Below are 25,433 nucleotides of genomic sequence, written 5' to 3'. Positions count from 1 at the left end.
AAAAAAAAAAAAAAAAAAAAAAAAAAACACATCATAGTAAAATTAATACCTTCTCCGCTTCGCATCGAAGCTAAAAAATTAATTTTCTTAATAATTTATAAATATTTAAAACTTACCTATCCTTTGGCATATTTTTTGTATAAATCTGAACCTAAACCTGCCCACAGATGAGGATTCAATATGACAACTTTTTTACAAAAAATTAACTTTTTCAACTTAAATTTTGAAAGTATTATGAGAAATAATATTTATATCCCTCTTTCATTCGATATACTTTATCTTTATCAGAATATTAATAAGGAAATAGCAAATCATGTAGCTTTTGAAATAATCCACCAATTTTTTAAAATTAAACATAATCTAAAGATTTGCATCGAAGCGTTTTTTTTTTATTTTAATTTCAATGATTTTAATCACTGTCAAATATCACTATACTTGACCCAACTATGCACGTCACTACTGTGCCGCAACCCCTTTGTGCTGGGTTTTTTACCTATGCCCTTCATTTTATTTCGTATTATCTCACCTCTTAAAAGTAGAATCCCAGAATTTTTGTAATTTAAATAAATTCTCTCGAACACTTAAAAGACTTTTTAAAGTTAACACAAAATAATGTACATACCCAAACTCATGGAATTTTATATAGTAGATTTATGGAAGTATTAAATATTACGTACTACACATTTAAGTCTATGTGTGTATATTATGCTGTAGCTACGTAATGACTACCATGTATTCTGATCACAGCACTATGGTGGTTATAGAATTGCTACATGTTTAAATACTACTAACTGCACTTAGTTTATCACCATCACTTAAAAAGCAATGAAATTTACGTCGATTGCTAAAAAATAATATCATCTTTAATTTGTATGAAATATGTAAGTTTGTAAATTTGAGACAGATAGATCTTTGGCCAGAGCATATTCGCAAATCAGTGAAATAATTACAATGTCTTTTAACAGATAAAAAAATATTGTAAAAATATCTCAAACTTTAAATTCTACTCTTGGAGAATTTTATATTAGACTTAAGTTATATATATTTATTAATATAAAACTACAGTTATATAGTTATTTACATTTAAAAATTCTCTTTAGTCCTAGTAATAAAGAGACATGTACAAGTCAATGTTCATATTTTTAGTTTTCACTTTATATTAAAATAACTTTTTTAAAACAGAATTGATAATTAAGAAATTTTTATTTTATTAGGCATACTACCTCCTAATTTTTTGTTAAATAATTATTTTTTTTAAAAACAAGTATAGATTAAAATTTAATTTATTTTTATAAACCATTGAAAATATAAATTTATAGTAAAAATATATTATTTATAACAATATATTTTAAGGATAACTTTCAAAATAAATGGGAGCCTATCATTAGCAGTATAATACTATAAATTTTTGAGTTGTAATAATTTTTAGTTACAACAACACAAAAATACCTTTTTTAGTTTAAACATTTGGTAAAAAGTTAACTTTTTGTACAAAATATACTATTTGGAATACCCTTTTAACAGGTAAAGGATCATATTTTCAAAAAAATACACAGTTATAGGTAAATACATAAGGTATTTACAAAAAAAATGAATTTTATTTCATTCATTTTAAAAAAGTTACAATATTTAAAAAAAAAAATTTCAAAATTTACTGATTTCATAAATCAAAATTTTTTGGGTAATTTCTTTTATTTACATTTTCAAATTTTAAAGTTGAATCTTCTTCCTTTTTCCTCGCATTAATTCCAACTACTTAGGATCAGTCACCCTTATCCTAAACTTTCACTTGACACGTTCACCTACATCATATATGCTCACTCACATCAGCCGTCCTCATATTTCATTAAATTACATTCCTTCATCTCTTTGTTTGTCTTACTCTACTTCTTGATTCAACATTCATTTTTACAACTGTTCATACTGCTTCCGATTTCTCTCTCCTCATAACATGACTAAACCATCCTAGTCTATATTCTCTTATCTTATCTATGATTGATGCTACACCTATACTCCCTCTTATATTTTCATTCCGTATCCTATCTTTTCTAGTCACTCTACTCAAACATCTAACTAGTGGGAGGTACATCTAAATAAATAATCATAGAAACTATCTCATCAAATTACTAATAGAAATTAGTCAAAAATCACTTAACATTAACAAGGTTTATAAAATAAAAAATAGTATAAGAACAAAATTGTTTGAAATTTATTTTTTACCACATTGACTAAAAATGGAAACCTTAGAGAAAATGTTAGGTATTTTAACCCTGGAGTAATGAAAAAATAAATTTTACTACATATTATTGTAGTTATTTGAAACAATATTTTCTTTTAAATGAATTGAAAATATACAATACTTTTATGAGTAAATGAGTGTTTGATTCATAATTGATCAGCCTGTATGTGTATACATAATTTTTTTTAATATTTAAAATTTAAATGGTATATTAATTAAAACTGCTATTTTTAACAAATATATTATAAAATACAACAAAATATAAATAATATATAATCATACAATAATGGCATGCTTAAATAGACTGCCAATAATAAAGAAACTAAAGGAAATCTTAATCAGGATATATTAGACGCCTCCACAAAATTTTTGATTATATATAAACAATAAAGTAAAATCCTAAGCCAACCTTTGTCTAATCATAAATACTAAAAAAATTAATATTTAAATACAATTCAAAGCCTCACAAAAATATTGAATTTGCGTAAATTTACTAGAAGAAAAAAACTGACATGTTTAAATGATATAAGTATTAATTGCATAAGCAAAATTAATTTTTTTTTTTAATAATTTCCGTTAAATGTTATTACTTTGATCTACTACTAAATATATATTTTTAACATGCTATTATGTATAACAAAAACATTTTCTTATACATTACTTTTTACTTTCTTTAACAGACAACTCTTACAGCCAAAACATTTAAATCAAATACTGCATATCAAGGAAAGTCATTATTATGCAGGAATATTGCAGAGATTACTCTAATAAAAAAATATTTTATTATTTTAGTAATATAAAATTATTTTAAATATATACCTGATTTAAAACTCCTACAATTTTTTCTAGAGAAGTAAGACTCGAAACTGTTTCATATGACCAACTTAAAAATAAGTTACATTAAAAAATTAAGAAGCTACAATAAAAACTTTAAATTTAAAAGTTAACAAAATTATAAACACAATTTTTTTTATTTCATAAACATTTTTAAGAAATTAGAAGAACATAACATTGACCAATGGGTCTATATAAAAACAATTTAAAAGAAATTATCTGATTATTTAAAATTAAAAATATTTAATTCTGATTACTTAATTTCAACAGCATTAAGGATAATAAATTTCAATCTTTAAAAACTAGATGGTACACTAACATTTAAAATTGAGTACAACCACTTAAATGCAACGAGTAGGTATGAAAAGCTGGCAGAGTACATGCAACCAGTATTGGTGTACGTATATATGTGTTGATACATACATAGGATATTGTTGCACGATCGGGACGCACCCTCTGATAGTTACATACTCTTTTACTATGTATAAAAATCATCCATATGTTCAACTAGACCAGCTGCCCGACCTCAAAAAAGGTTAGTTGATATTCGCCATATATATAAATCATTATAAATAATTAAAATATTTACGATTCAGTGGTGAAATCTTTATAAATTTGAAGATTGTATAATCCATTTAAGTTTAAAAAATATAGTTGCTTAAACGTTATAACCTGAATAATTTCTATTTAATAGAGTTGTTGATAATAGTTATCAAAAATTAATTAGGCAAAATATATAAATCCTACCGAATTATTTAACCGATTGCAATGAAATACAAGCCTGTTATCAGTTATTTGTAAAAAATGTTGATAAACTGTCTATCTTGTCGACGACGTGGCTAGAAAAAACACATGAAACACACATGAAATAAAATTAAGTATTCGAGATGGTTTTACGGTATGAAATAATTAATGACAGCGGCCTTAAAAATTAATAAGCTAATAATGTAAATGTCTATAATATCTGTGTATACAAGTCACGGAATAAAATATAATAACACACAAAAACGCCGGAGAGAACGAAAAATGGTTGATGAGAACATCGATCTGTTACCACGATAAAAACGCATAATCAGAAATTTACAATTGAAGACCGCCAAAAACTCTGTCATCATTACTCCCAAGTATCATGAACTGAAATACGCAGTATTTTCATAGTAATAGCTAGACGGCTGAAGTCAAAAGAAACACGAGAGAGCGCCCATTTTAAGCGGGATCGGTGCTGTGTCGTTATATCCGAATATCAAGTTCAGTTCAGGCCGGGCTAGCCAATCATAACTGAATTTAGCTGAAATTGACATTAGGGTACAAAATAAATTACAACGAAATGGAAAAAAAAAGGTGTACATGTATAACGGTGCAGTTTCAGGCGTTATGCAATTCAATAAGATTGATTTAACGACTATTGATTTTTTTTATCGACTATTCTATCTAAAATAAACAACGTGGGGTTATTTTAAATCCGACAGTCTGATTGTTAGGCTCCAAGCTTTATTAGCTGAATTGATCTTTATGCCGATAGTACACACAATTGAGGCATTCACAATGCACGTGTTTATTTGCAATGAGGGTGACAATCAAATAATGTTTTAACGGTAATATTTTGAGTTATTTGCGTTGCAATATAATGTTACTATTCTCAAAAAGAATCTACTTTATAGCTTAGTCATAATCTATCCTTAATATTTTACGACATGCTTAAAAATATTACTTCTTACCCAGGCCCCCCGCATTTGATGGGGGCATAGGGTAACCCTCTGCTTCCGGCATCAAATTTATAGCATATTTTTCGACAAAATTTTACAAAACACGATGATATCTAGTATTACGTAAAAATTTGTCGTCAAAAAATTGAATTTGTTATGTTTTTCTCATAACCAAAAAAATATGTAACGTGGTCGCGATTCTACTAATTATGACCTTATTTATTTTGATCAAAAAATTTTCTAGGGGTGCCAAATGTCCAAATGCGACCATGTTCTTACCTTGTGTCCAGCTAGCTTAATCGTTTTTTTAAATATATATTTAAAAATAAAAGAACTGACTTTAATCTATTTAGTAACTTTAAACTATCGTATTTCATATGAGAGTTGACATAGAGCTAAGTGGCTAGACTTTCGAAGATAGTACTCGCCGCAGAGGTGTCGTGGAGCGTATACGCGGGTATACGGCGTATACCCACTATTAGTTTTCTTATTAGCGCATATACGTATTTATAAAATAGTTAAAGAGTATAGACTAAAGAATAAAATTAAAAGTAATACGTGGGTATCGAATATAGGTACGTTTGTCATAAAACACAAATACAAACTGATGACTGAATATGTCTACAAAAAAACATGACACATTCAAGACGACCAATCCCCATTTATGCCATTCGTGGCACATTATATAAGGGCGAAGACCTTGTTTTTCCACTCACTCATTTATCTCTTTTTCTCACTTTATTGTCTCTTATTATTCCCTAATATAATATACTCTAGTGTATTCTTTGAATGTGTATCTCTAGTCTTTAACTTAATTCATTTCACATAGTTTAAAACTTACATGTGTTAAAATAATCATCACTTTTGTCGTAAAAAAAAGAAAGTAAAGTAATATGGAGGATAATTATAATAGTAAAAAGAATGAAAAGATGAAGGAAATAAAATAATTGGCCATATGTGTGATGTTTATATTTTTTTATAATTAAGAAAGAGGAATAATAATAGAATATAGATGTTATGGTTAACGGATTGTTGAAGTACGTTTAGCTACAAAGTGAAAATAAAGCATACAATATATATATTCATGAACTCTTTATTAAGATACTACCACCACACGTGGTTTGTCGTAAAAAGTAAATTGAAGGAAAATTATATTCGGATGACGCATACCTAAGTCATATTAATTCTACAATGAAATGTGCAATGATTATGGGGGAGGATTTTACGACTCTTAATATTTATTGGTCATGCTATATGAATGGGAAACAGTGTGTGTTCATGTAAAATACTACTGTCCAATTGTTGGGCGCCAAGCCTTAATTATGATCCGAATGGTGAGAAAGTAGTTATTAATAATATTTCCCTTTTTTTTATTATCTGTTATTTCCTCGACAAAAGTTATTCTTGATTTACCTTAAGTCTATTTTCTAATTTTTATGACATGCTTAGAAACATAATTTCTTACCTTGGTCCAGCTAGCTTGATCGTTTGTTGTAAAAAAAATATAAACACTGACTTTTAATTAACTTATTAGCTTCGATGCGAAGCTGAGAAGGCATTGGTTTTACTAAGATGTGTTTATTTTTTTGTGTCTGTTACCACTTTTTCTCAGCTCTCACCGAACCGATTTCTTTCAATGATACGTCAAAAGATCACAAATCGTATCTAATCGAAGACATTACCCTCAAAAATTGAAAAAAAATCCCTCGTTCCCCGTAAATGGGGGAAACCTCCAAGAAAATTACAAATTTAAAAAACGCTAATTTTCGAAATTTTTTCAACTTTTTTTACTTAAAATTGCCATAACTTTTTTAAAAATAACCAAATCAATATAATTCTTTTTTTTATAGATGCATGATGTCTTTACCTATCATTTGGTATATTTTTTTTATAAATCTGACTTTTTACCTACCTACAGGGGGGGAATCAAAATGACAACTTTTTCACAAAAAATAAACTTTTTCAACTTAACTTTTGAAAGTGTTCCAGAAAGTCTGACACTTATATATATATCTTAAATTAAAGCTAATGTAATTTAATTTATTATGCAAAAAAAAAATTTCGGACTTTATTTTATTTTCACGGTGAAAATGGCTACCGAATGCTATTATTGTGTGAAAATTCTCGATTTTATTTTTTACATTTTTAACTTTATAATGCTATGACATATTGAAAAGTGTATGGATCAACATTATTTTTTTATGAGAAATAATATTTTTTAATAATCCCTTTTTCATTCTACATACTTTATCTTAATTAGGATATTAATAATGAACTAGCAGATCATGTAGNTATATTAATAATAAACTAGCAGATTATGTAGCTTTTGGAATAATCCACCAAATTTTTAAAATTAAACACTATCTAAAGATTTGCATCGAAACAATTTACAGAACCAGATAGATTATGAGAGCCAATCCCTAGTGACACATTATAAACTATTGTTTTACGAATAGTTTTAACCGCTAGATGTGCTAGGGTAATGACTTCAACAAACTATCAATATTTTATGAAATTGTGTATTTGATATGAGAGATATGAGAGTTAGAGACAGGCTGGCTACACCATCGGAGATTATACTCGTCGATGCACGGACCTTACTGATTCAAAAACTGCTTGCCGAAAAGAACGTAATGGAATATGAGAATCAATCCCTAGTGACACGTCCCAAACTATTGTTTTACCAATAATTTCAACCGCTAGATGTGCTAGGGTAATGATCTCAACAAACCATCAGTATCTTGTGCAATCAATCAAACACGTATCTATTCAAATTTAAAATACATTCTACGATCTCCTTAGTGACACGTCACAAACTATTGTATTGCAATAGTTTCAACCGCTAGATGTGTTAAGGTAGATTTTCGAAATGCACTTATTAAATAGACACTCCAATTGAAGAATTAAAAAAAATTCTCAATTGGAATAACTCACAAAATACAAAATAAAAAAATTAATTGTCTTGATAATTCATAATAATTTAAAATTAAAAAAATAAATAAAATAAAAAGTTTAAGTTATTATTGTTTTTATTACATTACTTATAAAAGAGTTAGACAAAAAAAGCACCAAGTGTGAAAAGGTTTCTAAGTCCGAGAGAGCACAAACGCGAAAAAGTCTGGTGCAAAGACGCTTCATGACCAGATTTTTAGAAAAAAAATAAGGTGGTAAATGAGCTAAAAATCGCTCTTTTATAGGCCTGTTTTATGAAGGGGAGACTTAATGTTTTATATTTTAATTGCAAAATCCTTCTCATTGGCTAGTCAAGTAAACTTGAATAGACCTATGCGCAATCTATTATTCTACTAATTTGAGTTAATGTTTCATATTTGTATTGGTGTTTTATATCTATCATCTCCCATAATAATGTGGTTTATTAGAAAAATCATCAATATAAAAATATAAATAAAATAAAATCATAAGTGCTAAATATCTATTACACTTTGTTTAGAAATACACCCAAAGAAAAACCTCAATCAATTTTGATAGAGAAATTTTATCAAGGGTTTATGATAATGTTTTATTAATACGAACAAAATAACTATTCTTATAAATAATTATTGTTCAAGACAAGAAAAAAAAATATCATATAGATAAATATATCATAGGTTCAATAGTAATGATATATTTATCAAATTTAACAATGAATTTATTATATAGATCGAGGTTTTTCTCTGGGTGTAAATACGCTTCTATAATTCACAAATAATTCTCTTCTTATTAACACATCTCCTATACTTTAAACAAACGCTTCTTGAAACTTAAAAGTAATGTAGCCTACTTATTAATGATTCATTTTCGAGTTTTTTTTTCAAAATATTAAGGTGAAAAACATTTGAGTTCCATCAGACTACTAGGTGGTTGGTATTCGCTTAATCATTCCTATTATTACAGTTTTATATATTGTAATAACCAATAGAAAGACTTATAAAGTAGGATATAACTAGGTTATTACTTAATATATGTAATTAGTGTATTAAAACTACTCTTGTCTGATATTCACTGATGATGATAGAATCTCGACTGACCATTTGTAGTTGTTTGAAGTGTTTGTTTAAAGTATAGGAGATGTTTTAATAAGAAGAGAATTATTTGTGAATTATAATAAAAGCGTATTTATTTCTAAACAAAGTGTTGATTATTTTAACACATGTAAGTTTTAAACTATGTGAAATGAATTAAGTTAAAGACTAGAGATACACATTCAATGAATACACTAGAGTATATTATATTAGGGAATAATAAGAGACAATTAAGTGAGAGGAAAAATAGGGTTTTCAACCATTATATAATATGTCACGGACGGCATAAATGGGTATTGGGCGTCTTGAATGTATCATACATTTTTATAGACACATGTAATATTATTTTATTGGTTTATAGTCTAACCAACACAATAAAGTTTTTATTATTCTTTTCTTTATTTAGTATCTTTGTGGTGCCACGAAGTCGCGAGTAAAAACTGTGACCCATGTTTACTATACAGAGTGGCCCACCACTCACTGACAACTTAAATAACTTTTGATCCAGTTAATATTTTCAGCTGATTTCTTTTTTAAATATTAGTTAGACTTTAGGTCTATAGCTATATCTCAATAATTAATATTTTTACATTTTATTAAAAATTGTAAGCAGCTATTTTTTTAATTATTGTTCTTGTTTAATACTAAGGAAAGTATAACACTGTCGGTGAAACAGTTGTCTATATCATACATAGGGTTTTAATTTTATAATATTACTTATAGTGACTTTTGTATCAATTTCTTCATGTAATATGACAATGTTAAATATCATTTAAAACAGGTTATCTATTTTTTTTAAATATTACAGGATTGTCCATATAAAATTACAATTGTGTGTCACCGAGCAGTCAAGTCAATGTGTAACTTTTATTGTTGTGACTAGTGAATTGTGTGTTAATAAAATCGATTTCAACTATTGTTTTTGATTATAATTAGTTAAAATTTATTATTATGGAATGCTCAGTCGGTATAGCAGTGAACGAAGAGTGTCACAAATATGTTTACGGTATTAATAATCAAATATTATTAAATATTTTTGATTTTTCTAATGAAAACCAACAACTTCTTGCTTATAGAATAAATTGTTCTTTAACTACAATTTGTGAGTATCACAGTAAAAAATATTTAGATTATTTTTATTTTGTGTTTGGTAGAAAATGTTCTGATCCATTTAATATACATAAAATAACTGTTCGCAAAGGTCTGATTGAAATAAAACTACAAACCGTTCTTGAATATTCAAATTTGGAATTAATGCCTGGAAAGGCCTTATGTAAAACATGTTTAAAACGTTTGAAAGATTCCGCTGATTACTTGAACATGAGTGTTGAGCATGAAGAACCCAAGTATGAGTCTATAGATATTAATTTAGAAACAATAAATAACGCTTGTAACAATTTAGGTATATCACCAATTTTATTAAAACACTTAAGTAAAATTCGCCGATCAGTTATTATTGAAAAAAAGCTGAAGTTATAAGTACTACAGTAAAAAAAAAAAACTTTTCTCGGCTTATGAAATTCCTTTTTCTTCTTCTTCCAATAGCATTTTAATTCTAACGGTAATTATGTCGTTAAAGAGAAATATTAAAATATTAACAAAAATAAAACTTATATGTATGTATAATATATAAATAGAATTAAATTATATTTTAAAATAAATTAAAAGGAAATAAATAATAAAAATTATTCTTTATTACACTAAAAAATATAACACATATTATTATATTTTTAGAATAATAAAATTATTTTTTATTACTAAAATACATATTTGAAAAAATTACGACTTTAAAATTAGTTGCTTACAATGGTATGTAGTATTTTATTTTCGTGCAGAATAAATGGAAAAAATAATAATTAAATGTTGAAAATTACGTAGTTTGTGGATTTTCCATAATACACAAATTGTAAATTTTGTAAGTTCTATAAGTGGTGTAAAAATTATTTCTTCATCAACAAATTATTTTTGTTGTCAATGACCTTTAAGAAGTCTATGATAAAAATTTCAAAAATTTCTGAAATATAGCAGTACACACATTAGGTGATTTCACATGGAATGACCCAAAATTTAAGTTTAAAAGTTAACAGCTTTAATTTATTTTTAATACTCAATACCAGAAGGCGAATCTATTCATTAATAATTTTAGTGATATCATATGTTCACTAGACGTAATAACATTTGTCCCGTTGCATTTTGAACGCGCGTCGTATATTTTGTCAAGGTTACAATTTATTTTATAAAAAGTATAATGTCTTGATATTGATTGGTATTGTAATAACTAAAAATAATGTTGATGGAGATGGTATTAATAAAGAAGAATGATAATAGCATCATTCTTTAAGACATAATAAATACAATACTTTTGTTTATAGTTATTACTTGATTAGTGTAGTTAGTGTGTTAAAACTACTTTTACCTGATATCTGCTGGAACAGTGATGATAGAATCTCGGCAGGTGATTTATAGTTTTTAAAGCGTTTGTTAAATTATAGGAAATATGTTTCCTTACAAGAGAATCATTTGTGAATTATATAAGCTTATATATTTTTAAGCAAAATGTTAGTTATTTTAACAAATGTACGTTTTAAACTAAGTAAGAAAAATTAAGCTAAAACTCAAAACAACATACACACAAAGAATATAAGGTTAAATGGTCCAGTATGCTTTATGGCATCGATGTAATAGTTCGCACTAAATGGTTAATTTACCATTAATATAACTATTTATAAACCTGCACTTAGATTAAATATTCCATATCCACCGTGCTGTTAAAATTGTAAGTGTGTGCAGCAAGAGTCGAGGTTGGACTGCTGGTCCTTTAGTCGATCTTAATAATNTTAATAGTTCGCACTAAATGGTTAATTTACCATTAATATAACTATTTATAAACCTGCACTTAGATTAAATATTCTATATCCACCGTGCTGTTAAAATTGTAAGTGTGTGCAGCAAGAGTCGAGGTTGGACTGCTGGTCCTTTAGTCGATCTTAATAATTAGTGTACGTGCTGGCTAGTTTTTGGGCTTAACCGTCTTTTAGTGAAAAGGTAGTTGTGCTGGTGGTTGACGAGGAGCCACCCATCAGTCTGCTAATTTTAAGCTAGACTGTGCTGACGGGTCTAAAGTCTACCTTTTTAGTGGTTCACTAATTGGAGGGATTGGGGCTGATCAGTGTACCTAACGAGAGGACTCGAGAAAAGTAAAAAACGACGAACATGTCGTTAAAAGTATTAATTAATTTGTGTACTTTTTTGTGTCTATGTCGGGGTACTCCCGACGTACAAGGTACTGAAGGCTTAAAAATAATATCAACATTTTTTTCTTTTCAATTTTAGATAATTTTCTAAAAAACCTACCTTCTTTAAATCTACATCAAATTGAAAGAATAATATACTTTGTTTGATGAAAAAAACGATAGCACAGTGATGTCGCGGCAAATTGGAGATGTGGCAAATTTGGGACAAGTATAGATGATATCTGAAAGTGATTAAAAAATATCATATAAAAATATTCGATGCAAATCTATAGTATTTATTTTTTTAGAAATTAGTGGATTATTTCAAAAGCAACATAAACTCCTATTCCCTTAATTATATCCTAAATAGTAGTTAAATGTTAAGAATAGTGTGAAAGTGAAAGTTTAGGATAAGGGTAGCCGATCCCAATTACACTGTTCTGTGAGGAATTTTCATCACAGCCAACTATATACTTCTAGATTAATTTTTGCGATCATTTGAAATCTGTAATTCAATTTTTTTATTGTCTCCAAATTTTTGAGATTATTACTAATTAGTATAGAACGAGTATGAACATTGATACGATCACATTTGCATGTGCCCATATCTCTGTCTCCCATTACATCATTGTACCGTTTAATATATATATATATATTTAACACAGTGACATACAACAATACTAACAGGAGGGCGGACTGCACACATAAATACTTTTTGCAATTCACGGACAATGTGCCATAATAAGATATCCCTACGACAGTTGACATTTTACCATCTTCGCGATCACTACTTTTGCCTGATAATTAACTTAACTTCGCTACCCGTATATTATAGTGTGGTGTGTGTCGCCGTCAGCTCCCTATTGGATTATAACATCTCTAGGTGTCTAGCAGGTTGTATTATCTATTTAATATTTCAATTGCTTAATAAATATTTATTTATATCGTTGTTAACCTAGTGTNTTAAATAGCGACGTAACAACATAAAAAACAAATATAAATTAAAATGAAATTCTACATTACACCTAGCAGACGAAATCATAGGAACGAAATATTTTTTAATGTATTCAATTGGATACAATATGTGAACAAAATCGGTTCAGGGAGACCTGCAAAATAGTAGTGACAGACACAAAAGAAATAAAATAAAGGTAAAATATATAAATGGTAAAATACTTAATACTTTTCTGTATTTAAAAATGCTATAATTTTATTTAAAAACACTAATACGAATGAAATTTTTTTAAAGTATATTAAACACAATTAACTTTTTTTTAGAATAATATTTGTGAAAATCCAATTAAAAATTTAATTTTATAAGTAATATTTTACCTTTAAAATACATATTTTAAAATTAAAAATGATATAATCATGTGTTCTTTATATTTTTGGTACATCTTTTAAACATTTATTAGAATATATAATACAAAAATTGAATGCCGAAATTTGTTTGCACTTATTTATACGGATAACTTTATATAATATTTGAAACTCAATTTAAAAAAAATTACCACACTAAATTATTTTACATAAAAATAATCATACATTATAAATTAAAACTTTTATCAAAGACAACTCTGAAATACTTCATAATCAGAGATATAAGTTTATTTGATCTCATATGCTTGAATAGAACATAAATTTTATAGTAAATAGAATTGAATAATTGAAAAACAATAATATATCAATTTATAACATAAGGACTCTCATCTTCAAGTATCGATTCTTCTTCTTCAAAATTTTCTCCTTTAATGTATTCATTTTCTTTAACTTCATTCTAAAATAAAATAAATATTAAATTTACTATAAGCAAACAGGGCTGAAACTTTTTATTTATAAGTTAATCATATTTCTTAATTAAAAATTCAGGCCGTATTATCAAAATTACATCATTACATCAAACGGCAATGATTCAAACAGAAACAGTACAAAAGTGAAATATAGGATATTAATTCACTTGGGTGAATATTGATTATTTATACAAAAACGTGCTTTTATAACATATATGAAATATAATAATTTAATATGTTAAAATTTTCAGAAAATAACTTTTCATTAATTATGAATAATTACTCTGTTCTATAAGGAATATAGTTCTGAATATTTCAATATTAGCGTCTATTTAAACAAGAGTTCCATAGAAATGATTAATATAATATTTAGAAATGATTTATTTCAATATGAATACATAAAAATTTTGAGATTCTCTCATAAATTATTGTAAATAGTAAATATAAAATCTCCTGACAACATATTAATCTTAAAAATAATATTTTTTTAATTTTCATAAAGTTTTCTAAATAGTGATATTTTTAATTTTATATTATTACTTTGAATATATTTTTAATATATGAGATATATTGACCTCATAATAATTTAACTTCACACGATGACACTAAAGCGTAAAACTTAGTATTATAGTTAAAACAAGAAAATGCCTTAATGTCGTGACACTTGTGTTGCATTTGATAATGTTTGATAAGCAATGCTGTGACAACTGGTATTATCATCCAACTTAGGCCCTGGCATTAGTGTCGTCATCGCATGAAATAAGTTTAACCCAAGTTTGCGATGGCCACCAAGTTTATGAAGCAAGTAGTATTTAAAAGAGGTATACTAACAGTTATAACTTCAAAAAATTGCTTTTCTGCTTCTTCAATCAATTTCGCTTCAGCTACGGCTATCTGGGTTCGTTTATCTTTAGTTGAAATTAATTCTTTTGCGGCCTTTGTTTTCAATTTGAATTCACGTAATTTTGCTTCAATAATTTTTTCGCGTTTGGTTTCTCTGTCGAACATCTGTTTAAATGATAACAAAATATTTAGAGGGACCATTCATTAACCAAAAAAAAATGCGTTCCAATTTTTTGGCGAAAGCATATTTTATACAAGTATTAGTTAGAATACCAAAATGAGGAGAAAATCTTATACAATTTAACAATGATTTTTTGTACCAAATATGAATTTTAAATTTACACAAGTGTATGGGCAAGTTAAAGCCCATAAACTTTTCTCTCCTTCCTCAGTTCGTTGGACAGCAATAGTCAACGTATCAAAACATATGCCATGATAACCGATACGGTCGGCATTGTAGATAATATGCATTGGGATAGCAAAAAATTTTGTTGGTTACCGTAACTAACCCATCCCAACCAATAATTGTTTTAAAAGACCATTTTCCTACGGATTAGTAAAAATATAAATAATTTTTTTTTACATTGAAATTTTATACAAAACAAACACATGCTATAATGAAACAAATTTTAAAATTAATTGAAACTATACATATGAAAATAGTTGACAGGAAAAAACCAACTTAACAACAATATTACTCTTTCACTGCATAATCATAACTGCTCTTACTAGCACCAATATCCTATACTGTTAATAGTAATAATTGTCTAATGGAGTGCTATGGCCCCCCCTTTTAGACTTCCCCCTATTGTATGCACTTCTCAAACTTGTATAACGTTATAAAAATAATTGAGTCACATTTTAAGAAGTTTTAAATACACCCTTGCAATTCATCTATAACTAAATAGGTATGAAATAAAAAACTTACTGCAGTTAAAAGAGCTTTATCATTTTTTCCAGGACTCACAAACCAGTCATTCATTTGAATAATGAACGTATTACCACTGATATCACCGACACCCAATAAAGATCCATTTTCGTGACATCTAACACAGTTTAAACTTTTATCAGACACCTGAACATTAAATATTTTAAGATTGAATAAGACATTTTTTGAAGTGTTTAAAATTCAGTTAAATACTCTGATTGTAATTATAGGATTTTTCTGTTCTTGTAAAATATCCCAAGTATCTAAACAACCATCTACTCTAGCTGAATAAAATACAGATGGTTTTGTTTCACTCCATGCACCATCAATCAATCTTATTTCGTGACGCCTAGTTAAAGTTAATTTATATAATTAAAAGTAATAATTTGTTTTCCTATTTACCAGCGGCTTATTAATCCTGGAGCTATGAGAGCCATGACTAAGGTCGACAAGTTTATAGAGGCAGCTCATATCACCCCCTCATGTATTTATTTAATTAAAAAACTTAAATAAACTCAACTATAATTAACATGAAATAATATTTATTTAACAGAAAAAGGTTAGTTTTTATAGTGAATTTTTATTAATTTCTCTAATCAAAACAACTTTTTTAGTATCGAGTAAATTATATTTGAAAAATTTACTTGACTAGGAATATTAACACTTATTTTTTAACTTTTTAAGAGTAAAATAAGCTAAGTTAAAAGCTAATATTTTTTAAATTCAATAACTAAAAAGTAACTAAAAAAAAATAAATTTTACATAATTTCATCAATTAAATAGTAATTTATAATTTATGTAAATAATTTATAAACTTATGTACTGCAATAATATACTAAAAACTTCTTTGAGTAAATTAATTTAGTTAAAAATATCCCTTTCAACAAAACATTTTTGGATGAATTATTTCTTAATAATTTAACTTACTTAATGAATAATAAGTAATGTCAAATTTATTGACGAATTGAAGAAAAAATTAAAATTTAAAATATGCTATTGACTGAATACCTTTCATTTTTTTCAGTGAGGTAATTATGGTGTCACATTCGTTAATCTTGAAAAAATTTAAGGAACGCAAAAGTACTTTTGTAACCCCTCAAAATTGCCAGAGACTCAAATTTTATTAAATGGACAACGTTAAATTGTATTTTAAATGGAACGTGTCTATTACTAAATATCTACATAATATTGATTTAATTTATTTTTAAATTGAAGTCATTTTTGTAAGTAATATTATATATTAATATATAATATTATTAGTTCAGTTTTCAGAGTTATTAATACTTTTATGTGCATCATTGAAGTCGTAATTGATATTAATTTTAGAATATTCAACTCAAAAAAATAAATAAATAAAGCTTGGGTTGATCAGGAAGGGTCGTAAACGTTAATCACCTACCAGATAATTAAATAATTTTACCACCACTAAAATTATGACTAAAATAAGCCACTTTATTTTTTATTTACTTTGTCCACATAATTGGTGAATCCTTACAGTCTTCGGACCATATTCTAACTTGCCAATCGCCAACTGTCAAAAAATTTTTTAAAAAATTAGGATTCCGCTGCACTGAGTATATAGGACCAGAATGACAATTGTAAATACCAGATATTTTTTCAAATATTGTTTTACCTTTACGATTCCCGTTAAACACTAAACCGGTTTCAGTGCCTATCTGTCTAGAAAACATAATATTTTTTATTAAAACAAACATACAGAAAACATTACTTGAAAAATATTAGAATAATGTCGTCCTCAAGAGTTTTTCATGATATACATTAGTATATTCACCATACATTTTTAACTATTGTAATTTTTCCAAGTAATTATTTTCAACACAAGGAATCTATCTACTATTTTACTTTCGCGAAGAAAATGTCCATAGCTTAATAAAATTTGGATAATTGACTTTTTAAAAATAATCAATGGGTAATTATTATAAGTATCAATTTTAAATATTTAGCATCAAGAGCTGAAAAGTAAAAGTATATTTTGAAAAATTAAGAAAAGTACAAAACTTAAGAGTAAAACAACCAATTTTTAGAGTGATAATATATCACAGTGAATTTTTTTAAATATTACTACTAGTTAAGATTTATTTCTAATACTGCTTCGTATTCAATTACTAAAAGTTCTGAAGCATAACATTGTTCTTGAGCAAAAGTCGTTCTAGTACTTTTAATTCGCTTTAATACTGAAAATGATCGTTCATCGGAGGAATTGCTGGCAAATTCTTCAGTGAACAAAAAACGCATAGTTCTTGAGATCCAGGATATTTTCAAAATATTATTTCCTTGCAAAATATTAAACAAATACATATGGAGTGCAATTTCTACATATTGTTATATTACCATGACATCATTTTTTCTTTTCTTTAATATGAGATCCAAAATTTTTTTTGGTATTTTTCATCAAAACATTTTATGTAACATAGTAGTCACTAAACTAATACTAAGGTTTGTAGAATAGTCTTTTACTAAATTTTCAACATAACATAGGATTTCTTCGACAGAAATTTTCACGGTTAATTAAAATTATATCCTTAAAATGATTTTCATCATACCATAATTTGGTTTTTTCTAAGATATTAATAACCATGAAACTAAAATGTATCTCGCTCAGTTTATATTTCAAAAAAAAACTTTCACAGAATGTGTTTTTCATATGATTTCAGTAATCTTTATTCAATTTTTTAGTAATATTGCGATAGAAGGATGGTAACGCAGTAGTGCTTGATACGCACTGCCTTGGGTTTGAAACTCAGAAACCGCCCGAATTCATTTGCCGAGCGAGTGATCAGTTCGGTAATTGGAGTTATCATCCATCTCGGGATGACGACGGACTAACGACCCATCCCGGAATATCAATGGTTAAGAAACCTTCTTATTTGGAGAAGACCGCTATGGCCCTTGATGGTCTTATAAATAAATCGTTAAAAAAAAAATTTAAAAAAAATATATATATATATATATATATTATATAAAAATAACCTTGCTGGAGGGCTAATTAATGGACAAGTTGCTTGTAGGGATATTCGCAAAGGATCAGACTATATTGCCATGAGTAATTTAAAGAATAGTAAACGTGATCCAGTGACAGGTATTTATTGGATACATTATTTTATGGATATTTATTGGATCACAGATTGATTAATCTAATAAAAGATTGTAAAATTATCAAAGACGAGAGTGTAACTACACAACATAGACTGATAATAATAGAGTTTTGGTATAGTGGGAAGAAAGTATGCAAAAACAGAATGATTCGATGGTGGTTATAGAAAGGAGAAAATGAAAAAGAGTTTTCAAAAACAGTAAAAGTGTAGACGGTTTGGACTGTCGAGGGAGATATAAATAATGTGTTTAATAGATTTCCTAGCTGTGTAAAGAATACCAAAATAGAGATTGTTGATAAGAGTAGGAGTAGAATGTTTGGAAACTAGGAAACCTAGTGGTGGAATGAGGACGTTGAGAAAATCATAGAAAGTAAGAAAAAGCAATTCAAAGTATTGCAGAAGAGCAAAAGGAGAGAAGATTGGATGGAGTATAAACGCTTGTGCAAAGAAGCCAAGTGTGCAGTAAGTAAGACGAAGTTTAAGAGGTATGATGAGTTGTATGATAGGCTAGGAACAAAGGAAGGCGAGAAAGAAATCCATAGACTTACAAAGATAAGAGAGAAAAGGTTTAAAGATTATCATTATATAAGGTGTATATAGATATATAAGGTGAATAAGAGATGAGACATCGGTATCTAAAAACCCGTTTGGATTTATGCCTGGTAAGTCAACAATGGAGCCAGTATTTTGTGTGAGGCAACTAATAGAAAAGTTTAGGGAAAAGAAGAAAAAGCTGTGTATGGTATTTATAGATTTGGAGAAAGCATATGACAGAGTACCGAGAGAGGTTTTAAAGTGGGCATTAATGAGAAACGGAGTCCCGAAAAGTTACAATAATATAATAGAAGATATGTGGCACTTGTACCAGGGTAAAAAGCGTAGGAGGAGTATCAGAAGGTTTTTGGGTAAGAGTTGAAGTGCACCAAGGTTCTGCTTTAAGCCCTTACTTATTCTTTATAGTGATGGATGAAATTACTAGAGAAATACAAGGAGAGGTGCCGTGGTGTATGTTGTTTGCTGACGATATAGTGTTAATAGGAGAAAATAGGGATAAAATTAATTAAAGGCTAGAGGTGTGGAGATCAGCTCTTGAAGAAAAAGGTTTAAGAATAAGTAAGTTTAAGAGTACGAGTTTGACAAAGGAGAACATGAGGTAGGTGAAATGAGGAGATCAGTGACAATAAGCGAGGACGTGATTGGAGAGGTGGAGAGTTTTAAGTATTTAGGGTCAGTTGTGCAAAAGAGTGGTGGTATTGACGAGGATATAAGACGTAGAATTAAGTGCGGGTGGTTGAAGAGGAGAGAAGCGTCTGTTGTCTTATGCGATAAAAGAATTCCAATGAGGCTGAAATGTAAATTCTAAAAGACTGTAGTGAGGCCAGCTATAATTAGCTATAACCATACATTTATGGTTCAGAGTGTTTAGCGGTTGACAAGTAGAGCAGAGAATGAGTGTAGCAGAGAAGAGTATGCTTAGATGAACAGTTATAGAAATAAATGTTGAAGGAAGAAGAGGTAGAGGAAGACCAAAAAAGAGATGGAAGGATGTTATTGAATGTGATTTGAGGACAGCTGATCAGCTGATCAGTGTGAGATCGTGTCAAGTGGAACTTTAGTCTCCCCTTAAATGAAATCCTGCAAGTTCTGGCAATATTTGATAAACATAATAACTCTCTTTAACTTAAAAAAACGGTAGCACAATATGGACGTGGCACAGTTGCGACATGTATAGATGATATATAACGGTGATTAAAATCACTATCATAAGAAACGCTTCAATGCAAATTTGTAGATAGTGTTTAATTTTAAGAAATTGGTGGATTATTCTAAGAGCAAAATTAACTCTTATTTTTTGTTCAACTATCATTTGCACATAGAAGACTAGGTATCGGGAAAAGTTTTTTTTTTTATTTATAGTATGTAACATGTATTTATAGTATGTAAAAAATTACGATTTTGAATCCTTCTCTGTGGGCAAGTATAGGGTCAGAATTTCAAAAAAAATGATATCAAATGAAAGAAAAATAGCTAAGGTTTCTACTAAAAAATATTATTTTGATACATTGATTTTTCAAAATGTTATGGCTATTTTAAGAGAACAAAATGTCATAATTTACCGATTTTAAAAATTTATATAAATAAATGGATTTTCTCCATTTATAAGGAATGAGGGAAATTTTTTTAAATTTTAAGGATAATGTCTTCAACTAGATACGATTTGTGATATTTTGACGTATGGTTGAAAGAAATTGGTACGATAAGATCTGAAAAAAGTGACAACAGACATAAAAAAACACATCATAAAATTAATACCTTTTCAGCTTCGCATCGAAGCTAAAATGTTTAGAATAATATCCATTTTTCAAACAGTACTAAAATTTTATTTTCTAATAATAATAATTCTTTTAGAGTTCTAGAAAGGATATGTCCGAATGTATACAAAAAAAAAACGAAATTAATTAATATATTATACTTTAGACAGGAAGAGTAATTAGAACTAATTAATTAGGAATAATTGATGGAAAAAATCATAAAAGAAGACCAGATTACAATACATAAGTCAGGTAATAAAATATTAAAAATGTAATTCATATGAAGAATTGAATAGGAAAGCTAAGGATGGAGAATTATGGAAGGTGTACTTCAAATCAATCATTATTAGATTGAATACTACATAGAAAGAAATACTTAGGGGAGCTAAAAATACTTATTTTTGTATTTAAAGAGCCACCTCCTCTAAAGAGTCCCCATAAGCCCCATCCCTATTTTAGCTCAATTAAATGAAGTGTTTTAAAAAATTGTGCGGCTTAAAATATTTTACTCGTCATCTCTTTCTTTATTCCGCCTAACTACATAATTTTAATAAAAATAAAATCGTTATTAAGTAAAAATTTTTAAACACAATTTTAAGTTTGCTGAACAAGGTATCAATACTACAGTAATTATTATTAAATTAATTTTTTCCTAGCAACGAACTAACTACTATTGTAAGGTTAGGAAACATTTCCTGGAGTAGACCGTAAAAAGAAGAAGTGGTTTATAGAGTGTTCAGAAAGTAGGGAAACGGAATTTTATTGCTCATTATTCGTAACAATTGACCAGTTTCCTTATTTTTTGAATACTCTGTATATTTTGAGTAAATTCAATGTAGCCACAAACCATAAACCGAATAGGAAGTAAAGGATCATAATCCATACAAGTTATTCCATGTGATCGTGACCACTTTACCCAATCTTGCTCTTCTTCATCTTCCGTTTTCGTTAAATCGAGCAATAAAACTTCTGTTGGCTCATCGAGTTTTCTGGTATCCCACCACATAACCTAAATTAAATAAAAATATTTGGTATTAAAATATACATCTTCTAAATACCTTTAGTATAAAGTATATTTTACTATGTTATCAAAACATATCTCTACAGTCAAAAAAAAAAAAAAAAATGAATTTTTAAATATCATTTTTATTTGTGTTTCAACTGCACGAAAGCCGTAAAATTTTACTACAGGTATACAAAATATTCAAAAGAAAGGGTAAAAGGTTAATATCGATCATAAATATTGACCCATTTACTTAAAAAAACATTTTATACAATTATTAAAGCAAAATTACTTTAACAAAATAAGGAACAATGAGTTTTCCTAGAGTGGCAACCCATGCAGCATAATTTCTAGATTCCTAAAACTAGCTCCATCATTGACTTACTAGGCAAAATGACAAACTAGTTCTTTGTAACTGATATTTTTCCTTGGATACCTTCAATTAGTAATTTTTCAAAATACTCCACTTTTTTTTCATGTAAACATCGCTTGTTAGCATCCTTTTATATTACTTTATCACTTTTTACACACCTTATATTATGATACTATTTAAACCATTTTTCACTTACTTTTGCAAGTCTATAGATTAGTTTTTCACCTTCCTTTACTACTAGCCTATCATACTTATTATACCTCTAAATACACTCTATAATTTTCTCAACGTCCTCATTCCACCACTAAGTTTCCTAGTTTCCAAGCATTCTACTCCTACTCTTATCAACAATCTCCTTTTTAACACGCTTATATTAGTTTCACGTGTATGTTTGTTGTTTGTTGTTTGTTTGTCGTTTGTAAGTTTGTAACTCCACGCGGCACGTGTTATTATGTCGCGTATCCCGTCGTGTATGACCTTGAGACTATACTGTTGTAANAATTTTATAAAGATGATATCAATTGCAAATTATCTACAAATCTATTAAGAAAAAAAAAATTTTCATTAAAGCATGTAAAAAGAACATAAATGGAAATTTTAAAAATCGTTCTCTTATACGCGATTTTTAATTGGGGTATTTGTAGAATATAGCATTATCAGTCAATGCATATCATAATGTTTCCGGACTTTTTTCTATAGGAGTTTTAGCATTGATATCTAACATACATAACTAGTGTACACTTTCATCTGTGACCGTTGAAACGTATTCAATTGTGATAGTCGCTTTATCAACAATTAGTGTCATTTAAAGTACGTCCTGCTGTCAAACATATTACAGGTAGTAGTTTGCATGACAAAATATATAGGTATGTCAGCAACAAACGAGTTTTGGACCGTTTAACGCATCCCGCCCTTCTCACCCATAGTAGTGGTTCGCCTCATTTCATTGGCCGTAGGTTTGCCCGCCAAAATACAATTCTTTAAATCAAATACTTGACAGCAACTTTAATATTTTGTATTGTTTTTTATGATACCTTTTACTATTATTGATTGATATCAATCTATTGTGATATCTATACTACAATATAAACAAATATGATCAATTTGCAAATTATTTGATATGAAATGATTATGCCGGGTATATTGAATAAAATGAACAGCGTTTATTTTAACTTGATATACTTACATAATTCTACTTAAATTTATATTTTTATGACAAAATGNGCTTTTAAAGTACATCGAACTAAAAAGTTAAAAATAATTTTTAAAATTAACTTAAAACAATAATGAACGAAAAATACTAGTATTATTGTGAAAAAAAGCGTCAGGCGCTCAATATACAAAAAATATGGCATAAAGCACCCACGCTTTTTTTCACAATAATACTAGTATTTTTCGTTCATTATTGTTTTAAGTTAATTTTAAAAATTATTTTTAACTTTTTAGTTCGATGTACTTTAAAAGCGTGTTTTTTAATTTTTTTAAACTATATTTATTAGTATTCTTTACGCAGCTAGGAAATCTATTACACACATCATTTATATCTCCCTCGACAGTCCAAACCGTCTACTCTTTTACTGTTTTTGAAAACTCTTTTTCATTTTCCCTTTTCTATAACCACCATCGAATCATTCTGTTTTTGTATACTTTCTTCCCACTATACCAAAACTCTATTACTATCAGTCTATGTTGTGTAGTTACACTCTCGCCTTTGATAATTTTACAATCTTTTATTAGATTAATCGTTCTTGTGATCTATTACTCCAACTCTTATAAAATTTATAATGTTCTCCCCGTTTCTAAAATAAGTATTAACTATAGCAAGGTCATATATTACAGCTAAATCCAAGATTATATCTCCAGTCGTCCTCCCCACTAAAACCATACCCTCCATTTATTCTTTCATATCCTCAATGTTACATCGTCAATATATAATTAAGAAACAAAAAAAAATTAATCAGTAGACGACACTGTTGGGAGGGACCTCTCAAGTTATTCTAAGTCAATAATTCATTGTAAAACTAAAAAAAAAAAAATTATTTATTACCTGACCATCACTTGAACCAGAGTAAAATTCTGTCCCTGTTTTTGAATGTATCCAATAAATACCTGTCACTGGATCACGATGACTATTCTTTAAATTGCTCATGGCAATACAGTCTGATCCTTTGCGAGTATCCCAACAAGCAACTTGTCCACTAATTAGACCTCCAGCAAGGTTATTTTTATCACGACTGTTAAATTCAAGTTTAACAATTGGAAACTGTGATGTGACAATAAAGCTTGGCATAGTTGAATCTTCTACAATTAATTCAAATAAAATGTTTTCTTACAGTAGAAATAATAACGATATTATTTACCAAGATCAAATATGTATGAATTTGGACTATTTGATGAACCTCTAGTTTCAAATTCTACGTTAGCGTAGCTTACAGCTATCTTAGATGCTTCATCAGGAGACCAAGACAGATGTTGGACAGGCCTTGTGAGGTTACTTGGATCAGACATAACGGCTATACTTCGATAAGAGGGACTCACTGTTTGAACATCTTGGCAAATCGGATCGACAAAGTAGGGCTCGTATATATCAATTGAATTATTTTGATTAATGAAATGTTCAGTGAGCTAATTAAATTTCAAAAATTTAATAAACATAAATGTTATTGAATAAACGTTAATCTTAAACTTGAATCAATTAAATTCAGTGTTGGGAAAATTCCTTTTTAAACGGAACTCGTTCATTTTCTAAAATAGGAACTGATTCCAGATCTTTATTCCTTTTTCTAAAAATAAACTCATTATCTTTTTCACTCTTTATTGTTAAACAANTAATTTTCCATTGTTCCTCTATACGTTACAAATTATTGTTGCACAACATTAAATATTAATGCATAAATGATAATATTATCACTATATTTATGGAAAATGACCATACAAATATTCGGCCAATGAAATGAGGCGAACCAACTATAGATGGGGTGAAGAGTGGGTTGCGTATCACAAAGTTGCTGACATACCTATCTATTTTGTCATG

General features: G+C 28.0%; 2 protein-coding genes across 18 annotated transcripts in view; both read right to left on the bottom strand.

Moving 5' to 3' along the window:
• LOC126898539 (piwi-like protein Siwi) overlaps positions 1 to 4,192 on the bottom strand; it is a 37,656-nt gene extending 33,464 nt beyond the window's left edge. For 5 of the 14 annotated variants that reach the window (XM_050672683.1, XM_050672682.1, XM_050672681.1 and 2 more), the window contains exons 1-2: positions 3,059 to 3,790; positions 2,901 to 3,003 (exon numbers count right to left, since the gene is read on the bottom strand). The gene's annotated coding sequence lies outside the window, so the exon portion shown is untranslated. Of the gene's footprint in view, positions 1 to 2,900; positions 3,004 to 3,058; positions 3,795 to 3,820 lie in introns of those variants that run through there. The other 9 variants (XM_050672691.1, XM_050672689.1, XM_050672687.1 and 6 more) reach the window with 9 other exon arrangements.
• A 9,204-nt stretch (positions 4,193 to 13,396) lies between these two features.
• The window catches only part of LOC126898556 (dynein intermediate chain 3, ciliary-like), a 14,004-nt gene continuing 1,967 nt past the window's right edge, over positions 13,397 to 25,433 (bottom strand). Inside the window, exons 3-11 of one of the 4 annotated variants that reach the window (XM_050672733.1) lie at positions 24,760 to 25,024; positions 24,447 to 24,700; positions 21,871 to 22,032; positions 17,229 to 17,271; positions 17,063 to 17,126; positions 15,809 to 15,944; positions 15,596 to 15,742; positions 14,656 to 14,832; positions 13,398 to 13,811 (exon numbers count right to left, since the gene is read on the bottom strand). In XM_050672733.1, the coding sequence (XP_050528690.1) occupies positions 13,719 to 13,811; positions 14,656 to 14,832; positions 15,596 to 15,742; positions 15,809 to 15,944; positions 17,063 to 17,126; positions 17,229 to 17,271; positions 21,871 to 22,032; positions 24,447 to 24,700; positions 24,760 to 25,024 (1,341 nt within the window). In that variant the 3' untranslated portion in view covers positions 13,398 to 13,718. Of the gene's footprint in view, positions 13,812 to 14,655; positions 14,833 to 15,595; positions 15,743 to 15,808; positions 15,945 to 17,062; positions 17,272 to 21,870; positions 22,033 to 24,446; positions 24,701 to 24,759; positions 25,025 to 25,433 lie in introns of all 4 variants that reach the window. The other 3 variants (XM_050672731.1, XM_050672735.1, XM_050672734.1) reach the window with 3 other exon arrangements.

Source organism: Daktulosphaira vitifoliae, unplaced genomic scaffold, assembly GCF_025091365.1.
Source record: "Daktulosphaira vitifoliae isolate Bord-2020 unplaced genomic scaffold, ASM2509136v1 Scaffold_2, whole genome shotgun sequence".
NCBI classification, from domain to species: domain Eukaryota; kingdom Metazoa; phylum Arthropoda; class Insecta; order Hemiptera; family Phylloxeridae; genus Daktulosphaira; species Daktulosphaira vitifoliae.
Note: the sequence above shows the minus strand (reverse complement) of the source record. Positions and strands in the feature narration are given on the sequence as shown.